The sequence below is a fragment of the Panthera tigris genome, chromosome B4 (assembly GCF_018350195.1).
Source record: "Panthera tigris isolate Pti1 chromosome B4, P.tigris_Pti1_mat1.1, whole genome shotgun sequence".
Classification (NCBI taxonomy): Eukaryota; Metazoa; Chordata; class Mammalia; order Carnivora; family Felidae; genus Panthera; species Panthera tigris.
In genome coordinates this window covers 139,103,462-139,128,436 of record NC_056666.1, presented here as the reverse complement: position 1 = coordinate 139,128,436, position 24,975 = coordinate 139,103,462, and the positions used below count along the sequence as shown (strand labels likewise).

At 64.4% G+C, this 24,975-nt stretch overlaps 1 protein-coding gene across 3 annotated transcripts in view; it reads right to left on the bottom strand.

Annotated features, from left to right (window-relative positions):
- TAFA5 (TAFA chemokine like family member 5) overlaps positions 1-24,975 on the bottom strand; it is a 190,464-nt gene that overhangs the window by 22,849 nt on the left and 142,640 nt on the right. For 2 of the 3 annotated variants that reach the window (XM_042990893.1, XM_042990894.1), the window contains exons 3-4: positions 12,061-12,188; positions 10,308-10,480 (exon numbers count right to left, since the gene is read on the bottom strand). In XM_042990893.1, the coding sequence (XP_042846827.1) occupies positions 10,406-10,480; positions 12,061-12,188 (203 nt within the window). In that variant the 3' untranslated portion in view covers positions 10,308-10,405. Of the gene's footprint in view, positions 1-10,307; positions 10,481-12,060; positions 12,189-24,975 lie in introns of those variants that run through there. The other variant, XM_042990895.1, reaches the window with a different exon arrangement.

Below are 24,975 nucleotides of genomic sequence, written 5' to 3'. Positions count from 1 at the left end.
TGCCCTCTGCCCTCACACCTACCGACTTTTTTCTCTCTGGCTCATTTCGTGGCTTTCTCCTATGACTTGTTCCTTGGCTGAAGACCCCCACACTTCACGGAATCGGTTTTCTGCAGGGACGGTTCCTTCATTCGCAGCTCCCAACACCTTTCTCGATTCCACTCATGTTTCGGGTATCCTGCCTTTCCTCCAGCTCACCCAGCAAACCTCCTTTGCCCCGGGCGGTCCTTTCTCTGTGGCTCGCGGCTCCTGGGTCACAGAAGGCACAGGCCCCTCCCTGTATGTCTCTGACACCGACCAGCAGACATTCTCCAGAAGTCTCCTCTGTGTACCTTAAACAACTCTTGTCAGAGCTAACTCTGCCTTTAATTCTTTATGAAGTATTCCTTTCCACAGTGTGCATTTTCCCACAGGCTCCTGTTTGAACTTGGGCTCTGATGTTTTTTTAAACCCCCTTCGGACAAGCAGAGGCCTAGCCTGGCCTGGAATGAGCCAAGAGGCCCGGTGGCAAGCAAGTCTCCAGCCTTCCTCTGGGTTCCCGGGCGGGGCGGGGGAGGGGGGAGCCCTGCAGTTTCAGGCTGGTCTCGAAGGTCTGGATGCACAGAGACCCCCAGCCTTCACGTGACCCCAACAGGCTCTCAACCGGGGGGGGGGGGCGGCTCCCAGTGGTGTTTATCCCCCTTGGGGGGTCGGGTGCTCTGCCTCGGCTGGAGAGTTTTATGGTCTTTTGAGAACGCTGAAGTGAGTGGACACACAGGCCCCTGCGTGAGCCACCGCATTGCCCTCTCCTGCCCACCCCGCCCCTTCCAGTGAAGCTCACCTCCACCCACCGCCTCCTGTCCTGTCACGCTGCTGGGAGTCAGTCTCTGCAGGGCGACCGGGGGCGCTCCTGCTGGCCCGACCCCACCTCTGCAGGCTGGTTTCCCCGTCGGTGCAGCCGGGCCTGGGGCTCGAGGGCGGGCCCGGGCGCGATGAGGAAGTCGCAGGTTCTCTCTGCATTTTAGGAGGTTCTCGTCGGAGCTGGGTAGCGTAGACGGTAAAGCACTGTGCCAAGAAGGGGCCTCCCATCCACGTGCGACACGCCCATGGCGAGGGTACCAAACTCAGCACGTGTCTCTCTTTTCTTTGAGTCAGGGTGCGATGGCCAATTGGTTTTATTTCCAAAAATACATAAGACCGGACGCGAGGCAAAGGCCACGCAGCTGTCGTAACAAGCGTGACACCATGTGAGTCCAGAACGTCCAGCCGCCACATCCAGGGGGCCCCGGCCGGTTCTTCGCAGACGTGGAGGAAGGATCGGACCATTCCTCTCTCCTCCAAATGTCCAACAAGCTGGTTCCGTCATAGCGTGGATGGCCGTGGTAATGGGGACCAGGGAAGCTCCTCCCTCCCCCACTCATCAGTCCCATGAAAACCTGAAGCCACGTGGGCAGAGACGACACAAAGTGAGACGCAGCCAAAATTCAAACAAAACCAAGAGACGCGGCAACGCGGCCAGCACCCCGGGGCTTTCCTGCTACCCAGCGCCCACTACCAGATGGGCGGGGGGCTTCCCAGAAGGGGCTGCGGGTATGGCTTCTTCCTGATGATGCAGCCACTGGGGATGTGAGCACTCCAGAATATTCCGGAAGGTGCCACACGAGGAAAACAGCAACACTCAGACCCACACCGACTCCCCTGGGCTTTCATAAACCGTTCTCTCCCTTTCCCACCACCCCAGGGACCTGTGAGGTCAGCCTGGGGTGCACTCTTCCCCCATCCCACAGATGAGGAAACTGAGGCTACCAACGTGTGCATGAGAAATATCATCACGTGAACGGGGTGGGGACGATCTCACGCAGAAAGCGGAGAAGCGGCCGGAGAGTGGGAGGCTTGTCATGGAGCAGGGCACAGCGGCGGGGAGGGGGGTCACACACAGCGCCTGGCGGGGCCGAGCTCGGTGTTCCGGCCGGGGGAGAAGACGCGAGGGAGGATGGGTGCCAGAACGCAGCGGTGGCGGCTCTGGACCCATCACCCAGGACCCACATTGTCCAGTATACGCCTCGGGTGGAACTGGGAGTTGACGTTTAAGGTAATTCGGGTTGAGACAGAAATCCTTCTGTGTTTTAGACTGATCTTTTAATGAGTGTCCACGTCACATGCCGTGTGGTCCCCAAGTGGCACGCAGACAACTGGGGAGGGGTCGGCCGGCGGAGGACCCTGTCCCCGGTGCTGCTGTCCAGGCGGCACAGCTGGCCTGGGATCAGCAGCCCCCCACGCCGGGCGCACAGAGGACAGAGCCCGAAGGCACAGCAATGGAGACAGGTGCAGCATGATCAGAACCAGGGGTGCAAGGGGCCGGCTGGGACGTGGGCGCCAGGCAGGGAAGGCATCCTGCCCTGGAGGCTTGTGCAGTGTGCACACTGACCGACTGACTTCTCGCTTATGTGATCTTACACATCACAGCACAGCCGAGAGGGGCTGGGTTTACCTCTGTCCTTTACAAAGAAGCAAAGCCCTAAGCAACGCCATTTGTAAGATCATAAGGATGTATTAAACCAACAGGAAAAAACATGTTTTGGATCACTTTGCCCAAAAGCTCACGAAAGCCGGAACCAGAAGACAGAATTAACACAAACAGTCCCAGCAACTTGGGATCACTCTGAACTTGATCAGCTCTTATCAAACACTCGCTGTTGACAAGGTGGCCCCTTCATGCTCGTGGGGTCGCAGGGACCCCCCTTGACTTCTGGGAGAGCAGGAGAGCTCTGGGCAAAGGCACAGGGCAGGCCCCGACAGCCCACGGCCATGTGGTGGGCTGGCAGGGTGGGCAATGTGGTGGCAGCAGCCGGTCCGCTCACTCCAGAAGATTCCCTTACGGAGGGGGGGGCACATACTGTGTCTCAGGCAGGGTCCCCACCTTCCCTGTGGACTGCTGAGACTTGGGACCATTTGACCCTCTCGGATCCCAGAGCCCCAGGAATCAGGGTGAGCGGTGGGACACGGAGGCCTGGCCAGTGCCTTCCGAAGGCCGGCATTTTCTCCCCATCTATTCAGCAGACACTTTTGACCTCATGTCTAAGCGATGGTCACTTGTGCAAGCCCAAATGGGGCCGAAAGCTGTCCCTCCACGGACTCTCACGGGGGCCCGTCAGCTCTCTGAGGGGCAGGACTAGGCAGGCTTCCTCCCTGCATCCCAAGCATCCAACATGGCTCCAGGAAGGATGGGGGTGGGGGCAGGGGAGGGAGAGCCCCGACTCTGTGCCCAGCTGCCCATGCAGGGGCGAGCGGATGGCAGAACTGAGCCGCCCAGGCCTCGTGCTGGGGCCCGTCCCCAACCCTGATGTGGTCGGCTTGGCGGGCTGGCATCACCTCTGTGGCATGAGGGACGCCCCAACCCCGTGGCGGGGGGCTCGCCCCAGGCCCACTGGTTTCTCCACTGGGCACGTCCCCCCGCAATTCAACCATGTGCCATTTATGTATTTAAAACAATCCAGAGAACAACTGCTTTCAGGAAAATTGAGACTGATGCAGTGCCGTTACCATAAACAGCTACCAGCACGTAATGTCTCCCATCGCGAAATCGGCCGAAAGTGCCCACAGAAAAAATGCGGGCTTGGTCAAACCAATTTTCCGTTTCTGGGCTCACTTCTGCCGAGCAAATGAAGACTGCCGCACCTCACGATGCTAGCTGGTGCCGGGCCGGCCGTCCGCGTTCTTTGTTTACACACGGAATCTATTAAAACGTCCAGCTGTTACTGTGGTGATAAATAGCAGTGATTCAAGGAACACAAAATGGATTGCAGACAGGGATCAGAGTAATGACTCGGTATTTTTCATTGTTTGTGCGGCAGAAAGAATTAGCTGGGTGCGGGCACTGACTTGCTCGGGGGAGTTCTGCCCTCCGCTCGGCCTCGCTGGACGCTAATCCTAGAAACCTGACAAAAGCCCTTTGTCCTGGCAGGACGTCGTCGTATTTGCTGAGATGCTCCCAGAGGGCAGATGAGAGGGGCTGGCTGGGAGTCCTCCCGAGTCTCCGCCCTCCTCCCCTCCGCTCCCCCGGGCGGCCACGCCCCATCCTGAGCCCAGATGCCTCCCTCCCGGCAGGGCACACCCGGGCCACGCTCTGTGCGCTGCCTGGGCTCCAGCGGACCCGCCATAAACACCATTCCATCCGATTCCACATGCCTGACGGACGGCGGCCCCTCGGCCCTGCGGGAGGGGCCGCTCAGCCCCAGACCTCACGGCACGGCTGGCCCTCTGTCCCCTGATCCTTGCAGGCGGCAGGGGAGGCCCTGAGCCACGGGCCACCGTGCGCGGGTTCTCAGCCAAAGCTCCGCCCGGCATCCGCCGCGGGAGAGGAGAGCCCTGAACAGACGCCAGAAAGCACATCCTCGCGGGCGCGTGCAGGGCGTGAGGGGCTCCGCCATATGCCCCCACCGCACGGATCCCAACAGAAACTCTCCAGCTGAAAATCCTGTTTGTCCGTTAGAGGCACGTCCATTACCCGTCTCATCCTCGCGCCAAGATGTGTAATAGAACTCTACAAGGGGCGCGGGCGGCTGCTAATTCCCTCCTCGGGAACCCACCACGGTGGACACGGCACAAGCTGGACCGGGGATTATCCTGCGGGGCCCTCGTCCCATCCTGCGCTCTGATGAGGAGCCTCCTGGAGCCCCAGCCTCGTCTTCTGCGCCTGTCTTTGACCCCATGCCCTGCTGACCTGCACCGTCCCACCCGGAGGCCCACTTCCTGAGAGCCCGCTGCGGTCTCCCCACCTGCCCCCCAAATCCTGGGGCAGGGGCCGAGGTGAGACACAGCCCAACCTGGATCAACACAGGGCCCAGGTTCCCCGCTGACATCACGGTCTGTTCCAGGCGCCTTCCCAGGAGCCCATGCGCCCTGCACCCCGGGCTGCTCTCAGGGTTCCCAGGGTGTATTTCTCTGAAACAGAGGCCGGCCTGGGGCAATGTGTGCAGGAGGGAGCCCTGTCTACACGGACGGGTGCCCTGGGAGGGGAACGTGGCAAATGAGCTTGCCTGCAGAGGCTGGGCACGCCGGGAAGGGCCTCGACGCACAGAGCCGGGGGCACTCGGCTGGGGGCCTGGGACACCTGCCGGGGGGACTGATGGAAACCCCCGCAGATCCGCAGGGACCACTGTCTCCCTCCCCCCAAAGCAGACAAGGAAATACCTGCCACAAGCCAGCCAGTTGTGGCCTCCGGCCAATAAAGCCCCGCGCTGCCTCGCTCGGGGCCCAGAGTCATTTTTCTTTTATTGGTTTTCAGAATGAGCAGCAGAACGGCAGCTGAGACCCCGCTCTGTAATAAAAGCTTCTAATTGCTGGGATGGCTCATTCAAGATCAGAGACAAACCAGAGGCCCCCAAACGCCTCCACGAGGCGCTGAGCTCCTGGAAGCTGTCAGGATGATCCCACCTGTAGGGGCTCACGGCTGGCAGGCACGTCTGGAGAGCCCTGAAGGCCCGGGGCCCACGAAAGGGACCAGCAGCGCGTCCCCTCCCGGTGGGGCCAGAACCTGCAGTTTCCACGCGCAGCACGGGCTGGCCCGGACCGGGCACTAGGAGTGCTCAGGACATGCCGGCCGGTGCGGCGGGTGGACGGCCAGACGGGCGAGCGGGCCTTCAGCGGCCGGGAGAGCCAGGCTGGGGGCACAGCGATTGCAGGAAGTGACAGACTGCGTCCACATTCCCGGAAGTCCTGGAACTCAGGAGCGAAGGAGCCCCGGGTCGCCCTGAGCACGGAGGGACGGAAGGAGGCCTCACAGGGGACAGAAAGCTGGGCGCATACAACACCCAAGGTCGGCAAGGCTGCGGGAATTCTTACTGACCCGTGGGCCTGGGGGGGTGGGAGGGACCAGGGGACCCCTCGCAGAGACGGGGGAGCAGACGCACCACACACAGGTCGGCCGCTCTGTGGTGGACGCCTCTGGGCTTCCCTCCACGACCGCCACCCTCCCCGCTGGGGGCCTCCAACCCCCCACCCCAGCCACAGACCCCGGGGGCTGCCACGATGACTTCGGACGGCCTAGCGCCTAGTGTGTGGGCCGGGGGGTGGTCCTGGATGCCTGCAGGAGTCACCAGGCCGGAAACACGAGTCCATCCTGACCCCTGCCCCTCCCCACCCCTCCCTGCGCCACAACGGCTGCCACCGTGTCCCCTCTCTGACACCGCAGACCCAGTGGGTCCCCTCCTCTGCAGCTGGGACCACAGAGTCTCATCTGCAACCCTCTCCCTGACAGAGTGACCTCGAGCCCGTGGCCCCAGCCGGCCTCACAAAGACAAAGCCCTCCTGAAGTTGTCCCTGTGCCCCCGGCGCATGCAGAAGGGACTCTCTCCGGCATCTTCCATATCCCCTGGGGCCCTGCCTCACCCTTGGAGACGACTGGGCCCCCCCCAGCTCCTAAGAAGCCAGGCTGTCTTGGGAGCAGGCCACAGGTGCCCGTGTGGACCGCTCTCCTCCAACTGTCTCTGCCCACTTCAGACAGCCGTCGCCTCCCCGGGGAGTCACCTGAGGACCCTCCTGGGGCTCTGTGGGGGCAGGGCTCGTGCCCACCGGGACTTCCCGGACCCGCAGTGCCTCACAAATAACAGGCTCATAGATACATAATAAAGAAAGCTCTCCCGTGGGGGAGAAATACGAGACCGGCCCAAAGCTTGGGGGCCCCACGGCTGCAGCGGGCTGGGCCGGGGCTCCCCTGGGGCTCGAATCGGGAAGACGTGTGCTGCTCAGGTCTGGCTTCGAGCGACTGGGCAGGACAGCAGCGGCCGCATCCGAGTCGTACGTGACCCTTTCCCCTCCGGCTTTGGGCCGGCCCGCGGCCCCGCGCTGACTCACCCCTCCCTCCGCAACCTGCACCTCCGAGCTCTGGGGATTTCTTTTCTTACACATTTCTTTGATAAGCTTCTCTCCTCCGTTTCTCTCCGTTTTTGGACCCTGTGTTCTTCGGACCTCCTGAACTGGTCTCTGTGTTTCCTACTTCTCGTCAACAGTCGACGCTACGACTTTCTGGGGCTCCGTCCTTCCACCAGCGGGCTAACAGAATCTGCTCTGCACACACACACTCGTGCAGGTGTATGTGCACACAAATGCACACGCGTGTGTAACCACAGGTGCACATGTGCTCACGTGTGCATTTTATACATATTTTATACTTCCGTCTTCATAAAAATTATACACGTAATCCCCCCAAAATGCCTTTTATCTCCCTGGTGTCCAACTCAGCGTCTTAACTCCACCGTGACTCTTGTCACAAATCTGGGGCGCGAGAGCATGGGGGTGACAGCTCACCCCTGTGTCGAGAGAGGTCGGCAGGGGTCCCTCACAGGGGAGCACGGTGGATGTGGGGCCATCGCACAACCCCCCCCCCGGCCCGGGGGCTCAGGGACCCCACCTGGGGGAGGAAGGGAAGAGGTCGGGGACATGTGGCCCCACTGGCGTGCCCTCCTCCTGCCGCCTTCCCACCCCCAGCTCCCGCGGGCCCCTCCCACCGCCAGCTTCTCTGTGCGGCCGCTGGCTCCACGGCCTTCCGGGCGCCTGTGCCTCCGGCCTGTGGTTTGCGTCCTCTGTGCTCCCGGCTCGAGCACTGGCCCTTTGCTTTCCCCCACGTCCTCCAGCGTGGCCTGCGGACCCAACGGGCAGAGCCTGGGCTTCCCAGAAGGGTCCTCGGGCCCCACACCACGGCGACCCACCTTGGGCTTGTTTAAGTTAGCGGATGGGATGGGACCCTCGTCCCACCCAAAATTCATGCCCACTGAACCTCGGAAAGTGACATTTTTGGAAACGGAGTCATCTTAGATGTAATAAATAAAGCTCGCGAGACAGAATCATCCTTAACCTGGGACGGGCCTGGACGTGACGGCCGAGTGTTCTCGAGGGAACCACTAGCTCCCGCAGGCACACGGCCACGTGACGATGGAGCCCCAGACCCGGCCTGAGGCCGACGGACCCTCCCTCCTCTCCTCTGGAGGAGCCTCGCCTCAACATCTGACCTCCGGCCCCCAGAGCCCAGTGAGAATGAGCTGTGGCCGCGGTCACTTGGGGGGGCCGCAGGGGACTCACGTGGAGGGGTCCTCCAGAGAGACAGCGCTCCGGGAGCTGAGGGGGCCTGTGCTTCTCAGGACCTGGGTCTTCAGGAAGTTCCCCGACCTGGAGACGCGCCAGACACGGGCCCCGCTCTGGCACGAACCCCCTGGGGCCGTCTGCCGTGGGGCCAGGCGGGAGGGCCTGCCTGCACGGTGCCTCCTGCCGTCTCCTCTCCTTCCCCCTGTGCCTTTCTCCTTCTCTTGTCCCTGTCACTTTATACGGGTGTCCAGATGGCAAACATGAGCAGCACGTGTGTTTTTGTTTGTTTGTTTGTTTTTTTAACGGGGGGCCCAGAACATTTGCTACGTTCTTGGTCGTTGTAAGATTCTCAGTGCAAGTGTTGTGGAGAGTGTGTGGGGGTCCAGTGTGTGGGGTCCAGGGTGTGGGGGTCTAAGGTGTGGGGTCCAGTGTGAGGGGGTTCAGTGTGTGGGGGTCCAGGGTATAGGGGCTTAGGGTATGGGGGTTTAGGGTGTGAGATCTAGGATGTGGGGGTCCAGGGTGGGGGTGGTCTAGGGTGTTGGGGTCCAGAATGTGGGGGTCCAGTGTGCGGGGTCCAGGGAATGGTGTTCCAGTGTGTTGGGGTCCAATGTGTATGGGGTCCAGGGGATGGGGGTCCAGGTGGGGGCGGTCGAGAGTGTGGGGGTCCAGGGTATGGGGGTCCAGGGTGTGGGGGTCTAGGTTGTGGGGTCTAAGGTATGAGATCTAGATGTGGGGGTCCAGGGTGTGGGGATTTTAGGGTGTGGGGGGTCTAGGGTATGGGGTCCAGTGTGTTGGGGTCCAATGTGTATGGGGGTCCAGGGTGCAGGGGTCCAGGGTGTGGGGTGTCTAGGATGCAGGTGTCCAGGGTGTGAGGTCTAGGGTGTGGGGGTCCAGGGTGGGGGTGTCTAGGGTGTGGGGGTCCAGGGTGCGGGGGTCCAGGGTGCGGGGTTAGGGTGCGGGGTCCAGGGTGGGGCGTGTCTAAGGTGTGGGGGTCCAGGGTGGGAGTGTCTAGGGTGTGGGGGTCCAGGGTGCGGGGTTCAAGGGTGGGGTGTTAGGGTGTGGGGGTCCAGGGTGGGGGGGTCCAGGGTGGGAGGGTCTAGGGTGTGGGGCCCCAAGCCTGCAGGAGGCTGAGGCGGGAGCTCCGGGCCAAGCGGGCCATCTGGACAACACATCATCCTCAGGACTGTGAAGATGGGCAGTGGAAGGGACAGTGGCCCCCACCCCATCCCATGCTGGCTTTCTCGGCCCAGACAAGGGCTCTGTGGAAAGACACTCAGCAGCACGGGGGATTTTAACAGGCAGGACCCAACAGGAATCAAGGACAGCCAACCCCACCCCCGCCCTGGCGCTCGTCTGCCGTGTGAATCGGTCCGTAGTGAGCGCTGAGCTCCGGGACCGGTCGGCAGGCCAGGCCGGGCCGCCGGGCATCCCCTCCCAGGGTCTAGCCGAGATGCCAGGACACCGTGACCCCCTGACTGCCTGAAGTCCCGAACAGCCGGGCAGGATGTCCACCTCTGGGCACGGACGAGCTCAGGCTGTGGCCACCGGGCCTCGTCTCAGAGCCGGCTCTCGGGAAGTGTGCTTTGGGGGAAGCGAGTTTCCATGAAGTCCCAGTTCCTGAGCAGAACGGGACAGACACTCCCCCCAACCGGGCGCTCGCTCCGCACAGAACTCAAGCGTGGCGCCTAATGGCTGACTGGGAACGTGGGTCTCTATCTGGTTTGGGGGACGGAGCACCAGTGCGCGGACGAGCACCTGATGACACATGCAGGTCACATGTCCGGCCTCAGCGCCGGACACGGGGGAGGGCGCGTCCTCCCGGGTCACGTTCCTGGTGCAGGCCGACGTCCACGGGCCAGCGGAGCGAGAAGTGGAACCTGGGGCCACACAGACGCGGGAGCGCCCCGAGGCCGCCGGGCCACCACACCTCGCCGTGTCCTGCCGTGACGACCCCATCTCCCTGGTGACCCCGTGTGTGGGCCTTTAGCTACGCGGCATTCACCCTCATGACGCGGGACTCTCTCGTGTTACTCTATTTCTTCTAACTTCTTTTAAATGCTGGTCGTGATCCAGGAAATTAATTTCATGACCCACTAATGGGGAGCAAGCTGCCCTCTGAGGAGCCACGCTCTAGGACACGCAAACACCAGCACGCTCCCGGGGTCTCTCCCCAGGAGCTGGAGTCATTAACGTATGGCACCCACGTACGGGGGCCCCGCGTGAGGGCCACTCACAGGTGGGTGGGCACAGAGAAGGGAACACGGAGGCGTGAGGTGAAACGTGGTGGGGGTGGGGGGAGGGGCACCGCTCCAGACGCGCTCCAGCCACCGAGTTGAATTGGCTGTCACCTGGCCAAGCCATCACGAGGTCCCTCGGGGCCCATCTCACGGGAAAACCGTCGTGATGTAAGGGGAGACATCTATAAGAGAATCGAGACGCGACCTTGAAACCCGGACTACGCCTCCAATTATACGGTGTTTGGGTCAAGAGCTCAAGTAAACTTTTCGGAAAGCTTTGCAAACGGGTCACCACAGCCCAGCCTTGCCGTGAGAGCCGGAGCTCTGTCTGGAGACACCTGGGAAGACCCCCGCCCTCCAGCTTTATCACACTGACCCCTCGGTCCCCACCGATGGAGGACAGCGGCTCTGGCCAGCGAGGGTCTGCGTGTCCCCAGGTCTCCCCCGTTTGGGAACGGCACACAGATGAGGACCCTAGAATAATGAGCCCCTGGAGCTGGCGGCCACACGTCAGAAGCTCCCCCGGGCTCCCTCGGAGCCGCCAGGCAGGTGGCAGGTCCCTGCACAGCTGATGGGCATGAGGACAGGGTGGCCATTCCCGTGCTCATCACGGGTGAACAAGTGACTGTCTCAGCTGAGGGCCGCATGTGGCCGGTGCCCCCCGCCCAGCCCACGCTGCCACCAAGGGAGAACTGCCTAACTCCCACCAACGGGCAGCCGCTGCTCAGACCGTGCCCCGGAGGGGCCCGCAGCATATGGGCTCCACCCAGAGGCCGCGGGTTTTCCTCTGGCCCAGCTCCTGAGGGCTGCAGCCCCCACAGCAATCCCGGGAGGAGGCCCGGACCCCCGTGGGGCTTTCTAGATGCTTCCCCAGGGACCCCAGACCTCCCTGACTCAAAGTTCCCGTGGCGGGAGTCACGGCCAGATCACAACCTACTCCAGTCCTCAGTTTCTAGGTGGAGCTTACGAGGAAGGGCGGGATTGGGGTGAGAATGGGCCAGCAGGCAGCAGAGGTCATTGCCGTGTGGGCCTCGGCCTGCGGAGCCCCAGGGCCAGAACCAGAGGACACGGGCGCCGACTCCCGTGGCCTGGGCCGTCGCTGCACGGGCCTCGAGGAACTTACCTTTGGAAAAGGGACCTCAGCGAGCAGTCCCAGGACCCCCTCCCCTCCCCTCCCGCCCCTCCCACCCCCACCCCCAAGGAACAGCAGCCACGGGGACAGGGCTGGTCGCAGTGCCTGGAAAGGAGGGTCCGCGGTGTGCCCCCTCAGCGGACAGGGGTGTGCTGGGGAAGGACAGGGGGCACCTCGGGGTTTGTCAGGGCCTCTGCCAAGTGGCCACTCTGCGGTGCCCAGGGCGGGAACAGACATTCAGGTCACCACCCCTCCTCAGTCAATCCTGCTCTTTCAAGAGCCTTCGCCCCCCTCTGGGGGGCCCCAACCCCTTCTCCTGGAGCTTCGAGCATGCCCCTGCCCCAGAAAGGAGACAACACCACCAGCCACCGGTTGTGCGTGGGCCCTGAACTACCTCCTGAGTGGTTCTGTCACGCTCTCTGTGACGGCCCGAGGGGGCGGGGACAGCCCAGGGACCGACTGATTGGAGCCCAGAGAACGAGGCGGGCGTGGAGGCAGGCATGGCCCCTCCACACCAGGAAGCCGACTGCCCCTGCCATCGCCGGTATGGGGCCGCCTCCCCTCGAGGACCCAGTGCCCAGGGCCCGCCGCCCTCCCTGCATCCCAGAGCGAGCAGGGCCGCGTACGCACCGTGGTGGTCTTTATCCGCCCTCCGGGCTGCGTGCACGTCCAGCCTGACCGGTTGATCAGCAGGTCACAGCCTTCACCCTCCAGACACGGGAGCATGTCGCACCACTGCTTTGTCTTGATGATCCGAGCTGTGGGAGACAGGAGGGCGGTCAGCGTGGCTCAGCTGGGGCAGCGCCCGCACCCTGACCCCACCCTGGGCGCCGGCCACGGGGGCCGAAGGCCTGGTGGGTGGCGCCCGGGTCACGCGGGGCGGCCGGCCACTGTTGCCCCGGACCCCGTTCGGTGCTGCTCCCCAGGCCCGGCCCTGCCCCCAGCCCCCAACCCCCAGCCCCCAGTAAGTGGTAACAGGGTGTTGAGGACAGTTTCAGGGAGCAGCCACGGCCTCATCCTGGAGTGGACAAGTCTCTTCTCTCCTTAAAAGCAGCACCGGATGTCCTTCCGGTGTGGCACACGCGGGCCGGGTGAAGGATGGGGCGCAGGGGCCGGGGGGTCAGCGCTACGAGTGGGGTCCTCAGGAGGTGGGCCAGTGCTGCCATCGGACCGATCCATGGCGGGTCTCGCAGTGACCACGGCCCCTCCCTGGTCCTCCTCCAAAAGCGGGGGGCTGACCTGAGCCCCTGTCATCACCTGGGGTGCAGGCTAGCGACAGGGTGGGTAGACCCCAGGTGGCCGCTGAGCCCGGAGTGACGCGGCAGCCATAAAGCCCGAACCAACCGCTTCCAGGCAGAAAAGAGCCACGTTTCTCCCTCGCTGGAGGCACCCCATCATTTTGTGGCTGCGGGCCTGTGGCTGCTTTCCGAGTTAGGACACAGTGCGCGTCCTTCCAGAGGCACGTACGGCCGGCTGACCGCACTTCTACAGGAAGGGCATCCGTGCAAATCGGAGGGTCCCCCGCGCAGAGTCTGCGCGTTCAGACCGGATGCCCCCAGCGGGCCAGACGCACGCTTCCAACCACAGCCTCAGCCTCAGCTCCCGCCCCCCTGCCGGAGGACGCACACAGGGGTCCAGGCCGAGCGAGCACAGGCGCATGTTCATGCATCTGCCCTGTGCCGGTGTGCCTGTCCCCTCGGGGGCGGTGGGAGGAGGCCAGCGGGGCCAGGAGACAGCCCGGGGGCGGGACCTGGGGCCGTCCAGAGGATGCACTAGGTGGTCACCCTGAGACCCGCTCCTTTCCAGGCCAGGCCACGGACGGGACTGCAGCCCGCTAAGTCGCAAGGTAAAGCCCTGACCCTCTAACCCCCAGCGTGTGGGCCCTCGGGCACCGTGCTCTTACGGAAGTCAGGTGACACGAGGTCACGAGGGTGGGGTCCCGGTCCCATAGGACTGGTGTCCGTGTGAGAGCAGACACCGAGTCCCCGCTGTCCCTCAGCACTGAGCCCACGAGGACACGTGAGAAGCCAGAGGAGGCCTCTTGCTGGAACCTGAGCCACCGGTGCCCTTGCCTCAAATCCTGGCCCCCAAACATTTGCTGCTGAAGCTGCCCTGGGGGTGGCATTTTGTCCCAGCAGCCTGTGACACGAGGGACACTCACCCCTCAGACACACTTCTCATTCAGCTGGAAAGTCAGCACGGAAGGACACTGCAGCTGAGAACCAGTGCGGCTCCCCAGGGCAGGGTGGGGACGCGCAGGACTCCATTCGCAGCGTCCCCAGAAACGTCTCTGCAATGAGCGGCCGCCGTCCTGGGCCGGACCCTTGGGGGAGACGCTGGGTGCGGGCGGGGGCCCCTCTCGGGCCCGGTCACGCGGAGGCCGGCGCTTTGCCCAGCGCACCCCCCCCCCCGCCCCCCCCAGGCCTCCTCCTCCTCCGCTCATCATTCCTGCCAGGGCCCCACCACGACGTCCTGTCCCGGATGCACCATTTTGTCACGGTAAAAGATGGCCCCAAAGCCCTGTTGGAAGCCAGGAGACGGACACCCTAAGCCCACGGAGCGGCTACAGGATTGAGGCACACGCCCGGCCCAATCCCCGGAAATCCTCTGCGTGGCGTCTGGGCGAGGACCCCGACAAGTGTCGGGGAAGCTTCTCTGGGATCAGCGGTGAGGATCGGCGAGGAAGGAGCTTAAGTGTGGATCAAAGGGAATCCGCATCTGCGCTCCCCGTCTGTCTCCCTGAGCCGCACCCAGGGAACGCGGTCACCGAGGCTCCGCCACCGGGGAGGCCTGGGCCGCCCCAACGCTTGACCGAGGGTCTGAGAGCGAGAACAAGGTGTCTCGGGGACGACATCCCCTTCGGCGGCAAGAGGATGACGAGGTTCTGCAGGCAAGAAGGCCACGCAGGCGGGGGACCGCGTCATCCACGAGGGGGCTGCACAGACAGTGCTGAGGGCCGGTCCCGGCTGGGGCTGTGCCGCCCAGGGTGCGGGACACCCCGGGACACGGCCAGACGCCCGAGCTGGCGGGGCCGCAGAAGGGCCTGGGTTCCATGCTGCACCGCCGTGTGCCGGCCGCGGGGCCTCAGCGGCAGCGTTCGTCCACCCTCGGGCCCGGTCCTCCCAGGGGAGCACGGTGCCGGGAGGAGGAGCAGGTGTCCACACGGCGCCCAGCCTGTCGGCGCTCACGGACACGCATCCCTCACGGTCGGGGCCCCTGCGGCCACTGGGGCTGGCGGCCGTGGACAGACGCTGGGGCAGACGGCCCCAGCCTCGCGTGCACCCTGAGGACCTCGGGACGCTCCCGTTAGCCTCACAGCAGCTCCCCCTCCCTTGCCAGGCCCTCAGCCGAGGCCACGTCACCGCAGTGTGACCCCGGGCTCCGCCTGGGCTCCGCCCACCTTTCTGGAAGCAGCCTGGAGGCTGCGGACCCCACCCCTCCACTCCTTCCCGCCACACACGCAGCTCTGAAAGCGGGGAACACGCGGCCCCCCTCGCCGTGTCCACACGGCCGATCACACACGTCCCTGCTTGCTCCCATGTGCTCCTGTTCACACGCACGGGAAACGCACACAGACTCTTAAACGCACGAACACAGGCAAACAGCACGCACCCATCTGTGCGTCCACGAGTGCGTGCGCACACACACGAGCGGACGCGTCGAGCGGCTGACGGCCAGCCATCCCCCACGCAGCGTGGCGGCCCGGACGTGGCAGGGGCCGGCCCCGCGGAGGGCACTGGCCGGCCGCTGCTGAGCACACGCCTTCTGTTCGCTGCAGACCTCAGCTCAGCCGGCCCGAGCCCACGTCCTGCTGGAGGCGGTGGCAGGCACAGTGCTGGCCACCGCGTCCCAGGGACACAGGGACCTTTCGTGCCACACATCACGGTGTCGGTGACGCTGAGGCAGCTCTGGTGCCGGGGAGGGCACCCGCCAGGGGCTGACGGTGCCCCCAGTGGCTGACAGTCAGGGGCCTCAGCCGCGTGGGCAGCTGGGCCCCCCGCTCATCAGGCATCATCGGCACGTCCCCCGGCCTGTCCCCGGGCCCGGGAGTGCAGGCTTGTCCAGACTGGGGCTGGGGGCCAAAATGGAACCTCTGATGGGGCGCCTGCTCGGCCGTGGCGGGTGCCATTGCCCCTCCCTCGGCCCGCCCCCACCTCGCATGGGTCCCCAGAGACGCCCCCAGGCCCCCAGCGCTCGCACCTCCTCTCGCCAGCCGGTCTCGCTCCCCGTGAACACGCTTGCACCTGCCCACTCGCACCCCGGGGCGGCTCTGTGCACCTGCTGCTGGCTGGGCGCCTCCCCCTCCCCCGGCAGCGAGCGCTGGGAGCCTCAGGCTGGGGCCCCGAGTGGCTCCCGGCCCCGCTCCAGACTGCCCTCCACGCGGACATCCCAGGGACGTGGGCTCTGCCTCAGGCCCCTGCTGCTTCAGCCCGCTGCAGCCGTGGGCAGCGTGAGGCAGGCCGCTCGGGACACAGCTGGACGGGCATCAGAGGGCCAGAGGGGCAGCGAGGCGATGGTGGGGCGGGTGGCCCTGGTCCGGGGAGAGAGGCCGGGCACTGGGGGGAAAGGCCACAGCGTAGGGCCCGCAGGCGGGGGCCACAGCGCTACAGGCGGGGAATTTGCCGGAAAGTCAATTTGCCCAGACAGCGTTCGGGCCGATGGTGAATGGAGCTGAAGACGGGTCAGGACAGCCACAGAGTGACGGGGCCGGACAGGGGGCAGCGGGGACACTTCTGAGAAGAGACGAGGGAGAGACTACCTTCCGGGGAAAGGACAGCCCTTCAGAAACACAGCGGGACGGCAGCGGGATCGGAGGAGGGGTCCCTACGCAGCCCCCCAGCAACACGGCCTCACCGGCCCTGGGAACACACCCGGCACACGGGCACACGGGCCCCGGAGAAGCCCCTCCTTCCTCTAAGAGACGCGCGAGCGGCCCGGCACCGGGTCCGGGTCAGGCAGCGGGGGACCGTGGACACAGCCGGGAGCTCCTCCCGCCGGCCCCCGACCCCAGCCCGAGCCAGGAAGGGGCGGCTCAGGGGGCTCCCCGCCTGCGGCAGGGCTGGGCGGGGGGACGGGGAATGTCAGGGTGGAGGGTCCGAGCTCACCGAGCTGCACGGCTTCGTGACTGAAGGGCAATCTTCTCGCCCCCGAGAACACTTTACTCTCCCGGAGCAGCCGGAAGCTTCCATCCAGGGCAGAGCCTGGGCTCGTCCGGCGGCTTTGCGAGCGCACCCTGCGGGCCACGGGGTCCCTGGCCCCGTGTGGGGGTGCACTGAGGACCCTTGCTCTCTGCCCCTCAGACAGGGACTCCCGCACAAGGGCGTGAAGGCACGGAGCCCTCCCGCCACGCTCCCCGGGTCCCCCACACCGTCCACTGGGCCACCCGCGGGGACCGCCTGCCAGAGACGCAGGGCTGAGCCGTCCTCTCTGAGCACCGTCCCCCAGGGAGGCAGAGCCCGGCAGGGTCCACTGGAGACGACCACGGCGGCCGTCCCGGCTGGTGCTGGGGCCCCGTGAACGTCTCCTAGTGGCATCCCAGACTTTGGGCCCTCGGTGAGGACACGTGCCTCCACCCAGCGACCCTTTTACATCAGGACGATGACGGTCAGGCAAGCCGTGCTCCTTCCAAAGACTCTTCTAGAACACACTGGGGACCTGCGCCCGCGGGTGCAGCCTGGCCGTCCTGGAGTGCGTTCTGTGCCTACAAGTGTGCCCCCACTTGCTCTGCAGCCTTTGCACAGGGAGAGGGGGTGGCGCTAAGGCCACACGGTGGGGGGGGCACAGCGCCTGGGGCCACGGCACCCTGCTGGCTTCCTGCCCCAATGCCCCTCCGGGAGCAGTTCACCAGGAGAGAGCGTGGCAGGACACGGGCACGGCTCGGTCCCCTGCCCCTGTCACGACCGGGTCACGCCCATTTAAGGCAGTGCTGGAAGGAGACAGCCTGGGACAGGCGCCGGGAGCCCCTCCCACCAGTGCCCCGGGACAGCTCTGGGGGAAATACGGAGGCTCTGCCGTTACCAGTGGGGTTTCAGACAACATGTGGGCAGTGTCCCCAACTCCAGAGCCTCCGGGCAAAGGCAGAAGAAAGCGTAAACGTGGATCAAACCGGTGGGTGCCACGCCCGAGGATCTCCCCCGAACATCTGCCCTAGAAAAATGCTGCCGATTTAAATTTTATCGGTTCTGCAGTTTTGTTTGTGTTTAATCTGTAAGTGGGTTCAGTCTTTTTCCAGTTTATAGTCTGGTGAGGACGCCCGGCTTGGTGTTTGTTCATATCCCGGCAACATTATAATAGAAACCATTTAGGTCAGTCGCGAGGGGCCCAGGGAAGGAGCTTTCCCTTCGAAGGAGTTTTCAAGTGATTTAAGTCTGCGCAACACCCGCTGCCCACCCGCGGTGAGCTGGGCAGAGAAGGAGGCAGAGCCGGGGTGGGAGACTGACGCACGGACCCTCCGGGACCAGACTGGGGCCGCAGAAGGGAGCCCAGAAGGTTCCGGTCCCGTAGCCCTCACCACCCTCGCCCCAGCCAGAGGGGCTTGGATCTCCTGTGACAGCCCCCTCTGGGGTCTCCCTGCCGTGGCCCCAGCCTAGAGACGGAGGGACCTGGAGGCGGGCGTGTGCTGCGAGCATGGGCTGTGGGGTAGCCTTTCTTTGCCCCTGTCCCTCCGGCCCCTCCATGGGGGAAGCGTCTCCCCTGAGATTCTCATAGATCCCACATTTGTTGTGGTCGTTCGGGTAACGGAACATCTTAAGTCGCTCGCAGCGTCACGCCGAAATCAGGGCCAGCCCCAAACTCGATTAAGCACTGATCGATCCCTGCCCGCCGCGGGGCCCACCCCTCCCCGGGGCCCGGTCAGCCGCTCCTTTCTCCTTCCTCCCAAATGACCTGTGAAGGGCGGGGTGGAGACTGGCACCAACTGATGTTGGCTCACGGCGGGGCCAGGCCGTGCCTGGAGGATGCTCAGTCCCGATTCTCCTTCTCTGGAGCACATTCCAGAAGCCTCAAAGGCCCAGGAGTCTGGCTGCAAAGTCTTCTCTGCTGCACTACCCCTACTCAGCAGATCTAGCTCCCTCTGGCTCAACAGGCCTCCTCACCACCACCAGCATCACCACCATCATTAACACCATCATTCCCATCATCAACCATCAGCAGCTCCTGGACTGAGCTCTTGTCGTACTGGGCACACTGGCCCCTTCACTCCAACCGCACTTCTTAGCGGAGGCTCTCCGGAACCTCTTTCAGAACGTGTGGGTTCTGAGGGTTCCCGGGACAAGGAACTGTGAGAAGCTGGGGTTCATGCCCAGTGGCCAACCCGTAAGCGCCCTCTCGTGGCCTCTGTGACTCCAGGACAGACCTCCTTCTTTTCAGAGGCCCCCCGTGTCCCAGTCTGATTCCTCCCCGCTTGTGCCCACGGTGCGGCATGAGCGGAGACTGGTGAGGAATCTCAACCCCGTCGCTGCCTACATCTCATTCTTCACAGCCTCCAGCCTCCCTGGAGGACAGCTGACGCGGGAAGGCTGCGGAGCTGTGTCGGCACAAACCCACCCGGCTTCCTCCCGTCCGTGGAAAACCCCGCTGGAGGCAGAGATGGTTATGCAGCTGCAGAGGGGGGGCCCAGTCAGCACCCCCAGGCCCCGCAGTGGAGCCTGCGGCATGGGGGGCAGCCAGCCAGGACCTCCTGCCCGCCCTGACTCAGCCGGCGAGGGCCGTGTGTCCTCCCCAGCCTGGGGGGCCTCAGGGCTCGTGGTGGGTGGGGAGCAGGACTGGGAGGCAGGAGGCCCGGGTTCGAGTCTCAGCCCTGCCACCACCTGGACTCCTCGAGCCTTTCGATTCAGCTCCTAGTAAGTTTCTCCAAATCGATCGACAGAGAACACGCCGTGCCTGACGCCTGATGCTCTGGAGGGACGTCCAGGTCCTGGCCAGGGCCTGACGCTCCCGCCTCGTGTGTCCCAATGGCAACAGAAGGTAAGCCTGTGTCCTCACCGTACAGACCGACCGCATCCCCAGGGCCTGACCCTGCAGCCGGCGTGAGGCACTGATGTCCCAGCTCACCCAGACGCCTTGCAAACGCTGGGCCAACAGCTGTGGCCCCTGACGTGCCAGCAAGCAGCTTAAATGGGGAGCAGCAAGGAAGCGTCTGGGCCAGCACGGGGCCCCCGCTGTGTCGAGTGTGTTCCATCGGACAACTGGTCTCGCCCAGAGGCAGGTGGGCGCGGGGGTGGGGTGCGCACGAGCACCTGTGCGTGCCCACCCGAGCAGGTGCTCAGCAAACACTGAGGAAATGCCCAGACACACAGAAGAGCGAGCCGTCACAAAACCCGACTTCTGACGTGTCGGCTGCTGGTTCGAGTGTCCCCAGTAACTCCAGGTGACCCCAAGATCGAAGCGCAGACTTGCCTCCTTGGCCCATAAAGCCCGTGAACGTCCAGCACCCCGCTGCCTGAATCCTGGCCTCCTTATCTCTGTCCTGCCTCCAGAACCTTCTGCCCTGGGCCTGATCACACGTCCCCTCCACCTCCCAGGCCACCCTCTCTCCTGGCTCCCGAGTCCAGGCCAGCATCTGGCCTGCCAGGCCGCCCTCGACGCCCTCACACCCCACATGCAGCCGGCACTGGGGCCCGGAGCCCACACCTCTGGGGGTCCCCGTGCACCCCGGAGCTCACAGAGCGCCCCCCTCACTTCCACCCCTCCCGTGGAGTCCTCGATCAGAACGTTCGCGTTACAGGGAGGAATCAGCACGAGACTTCTCGCCCCAGGAAGACAAGTGGGCACAGCCCGCCAGCAGGGGTCTCGGCTGCCCCCGCCTGGGGACCCCCCCCCCCCCCCCCCCCCCCCCCCCCCCCCCCCCGTGAAGATCCGCCACGGCGGCTGGGCCGGGAGCTGAGGTCCCAGGTGATCAGGCTCAAAGCTCCCTTGGACCTAATAACAAGCAGGATGCCGGGCCATTTGCTGAGTTCATTTACAATCCGGGAGGGTAATGGTGCCTTACACGAGTAATTTCTCACGGATCCTCAACAGAGCCACGGACTTCGTCTCCCGAAGCGCGTTCTTCTTGGGAAGGCCCAGGAGGCTTTATTTACTCAGTAAGGCTCCCTGAGCACTTGCTCTGTGAGAGCGGGGCGTCCGCACCAGCTCCTGGGCCGCGGCCCCACCGGGAGCAGGAACACCGCCCCTCCGGGCCACGACTCTGAACCTGGGAAGACGACCGCGAGACACGGGGGACACGCTCACGGACCGGGACAAACCACACACGCTGCAGGCCACAGAGAGCCCGAGCCACCCGCTTCAAAGGCGACCACCTGGCTCTCTGGCCAACGACTTCTCTAGAAGCGGCATCGTCTGGACAAGCACGTAAGGTGAGGCCCCGTGAGGAGCAGAAGACGAGGAAACGCCATCATGGACCCCTCGCTAACGAGGGAAAACTCGGATTTATGACCTCATTAAGCCTCAGAACCCTCCTTCAGGAGGGAGCATGGGCCCCTTTCACAGACAGGAATACTGAGGCCTGGGAGTTCCCCTCTCCTGCTCCCCCCTCTGCTACCAGGTGCGCGCCATCCTCCGAAGGCGCCCCCACCCCACCATGAAGCCCCCCAGGGGGCCAGGGTGAGGGGCGCTGCAGGTACCCAGGCCCAGACTCTTCTGGGCCCCATCCCCATCCCTCCCCCCATGCTCAGGCAGCGTAAGTCCTACCCGTGTTTCCCCTGATGTCCTGCAGCCCTGCCTCTCCTGCCCCCCAGGTCTCCCTCCATCTCCACAGCCACCCCTTCTCCTGGAAACCCTTCTCCGCCACCCCTCCGCCTTCCGCCTCTCCCCCCGGGACGGCCCGGCCGCTCCCTGCTGTCCCTGTGGTGGGCCGTGGGAGGGCTTCTGATGACCCCAGACCCGGGACTGTGCGGGACCCCTCAGTGCTCTGCTGAGGTCCCCGGGGGGCGAGGGGACAAGGGATGGAGGGATGAAGACACAGGACCGGAAGGCGCCCGGCCCACCTGGCCCAGGTGGTCACAGATGCTCAGAGACATAGAGTCTGGGCAGGCGTGGACCCTGCATGGCAACCCCGTGCCCGCTCGCCTCGCCTCCCTGGCGACACCGGCCCGGGACTGGGTTATACACGCAGATGTCACTCCTTACTGCCTTCATTCCTACCCATCAGGGGTCCTCAGGAGGCGGGGCTGAGGGTCAGAGTGGACCCCAGTGGAACCTCCTCACCAGAGCCACGGCACTTCCTATGGCGGTCAAGCTGCTGACCACGTGTGCACAGGTGAGTTGAGCCGTGCAGCCGGGCATTTGTGTGCGCGCACACGGGTGTGATGTGCACACGTGTGTGCATGTGTGTGTGTGTCCGTCTGTGGGGTCTGAACGTTCTGGTCCAGGACCTGAGCCGCACGTGACGAGGGAAGTCCGGGGCCAGCGACACCCCGCCCGGCGGGAAGGACGCGGAGGCTCCCTCCTCGTTTTCTGGCACCAATATGCTTCGGCTCAATCCCCGTGAACGACAGCAGCCCCGCCAGGCCCCTCGCTCACCCCCGAACCAGAGGAGACAAAGATATGACCCCGAGGGACCCAAGTCTGGCCGACGGTGGCAGGTGTGGACAGCAGGCCCTGCGGCGAGCACGCTCCCGGCTCTGGCCTGGACAGATGGACGGGGACAGACGTGCTAATTTGCCAGGGGACCGTGGAGACCGCACTGCCGCGCTCAACGCCAGGCTCTTCGCTGCTCACAAACCGCACGGCTCCCTTTAGAATAAACAGTTTCTTCGTTCCCATTAACATATGAATCTGCTTACTTTACTCGACAGCTTGGAAAAACGAATCATCCAGAACAAAGCCAGTGGGGCTGCAGGAGAGCTCCGGCCACATCCTCCGACGAGATCCCCGACAGACCCTGTCCGACCGAGGTGGGGGGGGCGACCCTCCCCGGCAGGTCTGACCCAGAAGGGTACACCCCCCCTTGTCCCGCTGGGGTCAGATCACACACTGGGAAAGGGGCAGCTGACGCTTAATGCACAGGCACACGTACTGGTTAAAGGTACACACACACACTGACCCACAGGAGCCAAACATAAGTGGCACATCCCAGGGTTCCAGAAAAATCTACCGTAGGGAGAGCTGATGTAGACCGTGAGGTCTTAACTGAGACAGGATCCCTGTAGCGAACGTTCTGGAAGGGGAGGAGTGCCCTGGGCTCCCCACTGCTCTGCTCCACGGGGCGGTGCGTTAAGGCCTCTCCTGGCAGGGAGGCCCATGGGGCTGGAAGGTCAGAGGGTGCCCTGGGTGGCTTAAGGCCCGCCCCCAAAAGCCCACCTTCAGCCGGCCCTCCCTGGGCAGCCTGGTGCCAGGGGCAGAGGAGTCAGGTGAGCACTGCCCTGAAGGACAGGGCAAGGGTGGTATAAAGACGGGGGACTGGACACGGGGACATGCGTGCAGGGTCTGGGGGGCACAGCGAGGTGCAGCCTGGCCCGTGGAGGGCCGGGGGCCTTGTGGAGAGGAGTCTGTACGTCCAGACCCCCCTGGTGGGCTCCAGGTCTCCTGCCCGCGCCCCCTGCGGGGTCAGCCACACGGGGCTCAGGATGATACGAACAAGCAGAGTATCCTCAGAGATGCCCCCGAGCTTAAGGGAGAAACCCATTTGCTCTCAGCCCCAGAAGCACCTTCTGTGCTCCAGAAATTCTGCTTTGAAACGTCAGTGCCCGAACACATCAGGTGAGCACGCAGCGGGGGAAGGAGCGGGGCCACCCGGCCCCTGGGGAGCCCCACCACCGGCTGCTGGGGACAGGCATGAGGCCCAAGGACACGGGGATGCCTCACGGGTCCTCACGGGGACGTCCGTGCACGGTGAGTGTTACAACCGCTGGGATCACCCCCAGGAAGGCCCGACTCCCTCATCCTTACATCACAGAGGGGAACACGGAAGCTCGGGGCGGGGGGGGGGGGTCAGGAAACCTGCCAGGGTCCCACGGCTGCCAAGTGACCCCGTGGGGAGCTGGGCTGGGGCAGCCTGAGCAGAGCCCCGTGCTCTCTGGATCCGTGTGGCCCTTGGGCAGGAAGGAGCCTGGAGGCAAGGGCACGGCGGGAGGAGGAAGGGAGGCTTGTCCGAGAAGGACCGCGTCTGGGGCAGTCCCGCGGGCCTGTGTCCAGTGGGGCCGCCACAGCGGGGCTCCCTTGCCACCTGCCAGACGGACGTCTGCACAGCAAGGTGGAGTCGGGGACGGTGAGCGGGTGGAGGTGGAGAAAACGGAACCGGGCAGAGTGGATGCCAGCAAGGGACAGCCCGGCCCAGCCGGGGGCAGGGCACAGGCCTCAGGAAGAGACCAGGCTCTTGGCCCCCGGGTCTCACGCCGCGTCTCTCTCCCCTCCCCCGCACCGGACGCAGTCATAGCTCCCGGCCGCTCCGCCGTCCCCCTCCTCTGCCCAGCGCGGCCGCGGGTCAGCACCCCGTTCCGATGGCACCTCGGCCGCTGGGGCCTCCAGCTTAACGCTGCTCCAACACACCCGTCTTCCCTTCTTTCGAATTATCTTCTCAAGACAAATTTCTAGGAGTGGAATTATGGGATCGAGGGTCTGGGCATTTCCATGGCCCCGGATGCGTCCCGCCAGGCTGCTCACGGAATGGATTCCGCCCTGAACGCGGCCCCTGCACAGCTCTGAGGACGCCTGTCTTTCCCACGGGAGCTCCGGCCCGGAGTCACGTCCTGCGCACGGCGTGCGAGTGTAGACGGGAGTGGGGTCCCAGGGCAGCCTGAAGAAACACGTCCCACCAATAAGCCGACCTGGGGTGGAAGTTCGTGCGGCGTAAGCGCACAGGAGCGGACGCCGTTCTGAGAGTCACAGGCGAGAGACGGCGGCTCCTGCCCCCTGTGGACCCGGGGCTACGAGGGGCCAGAGACTCTGGGAGGCAGAGGGCGTGTGCCTCCCTCCCACCCTATCAGCACCCAGGCCGCACGGCCTGAGTGGCGCCTTGTCCCAGCCCTGTGCCGTCCCCACGGCAGGAAGCATCTGGTGGGGGTTGCGAATGAGGGTCTGGGGCCCCGGGTCTCCCACTGTGGTGGGTCACCAGATGATCTGGGAGCGTCCGACCCCCGAGGGAGCTTCAGGCTGCACTGTGGGCTGAGGGTGGCTCCTGATCCCCACCTGCCTGGGAACTGCTCCCCCCCAGACACCTGCAGACCCTCACAATGGTCTCCACCAGGGAAGCCGGTGAAGAGGGAGATACACCCAGGGGCACCGGGGTGGCACAGGCAGTGAAGCATCCAGCGTCGGCTCAGGTCATGATCTCACGGTCCGTGGGTTTGAGCCCCGCGTCGGGCCCTGTGCTGACAGCTCGGAGCCTGGAGCCTGCTTGGGATCCTCTCTCTCCCTCTCTCTGTCCCTCCCCCACTTGTGTTTTCTCAATTTCTCAAAATGAATAAATGAACTTAAAAAAAGGAGACATCCACATCTATCTACCTGTTACCTATCATTCATCCTACCTATTCTGTCCATCACGTATCTATCAATCAACCCATCTATTTACCTCGACTTACCTGTCTACCGATCTGTCTATGGGTC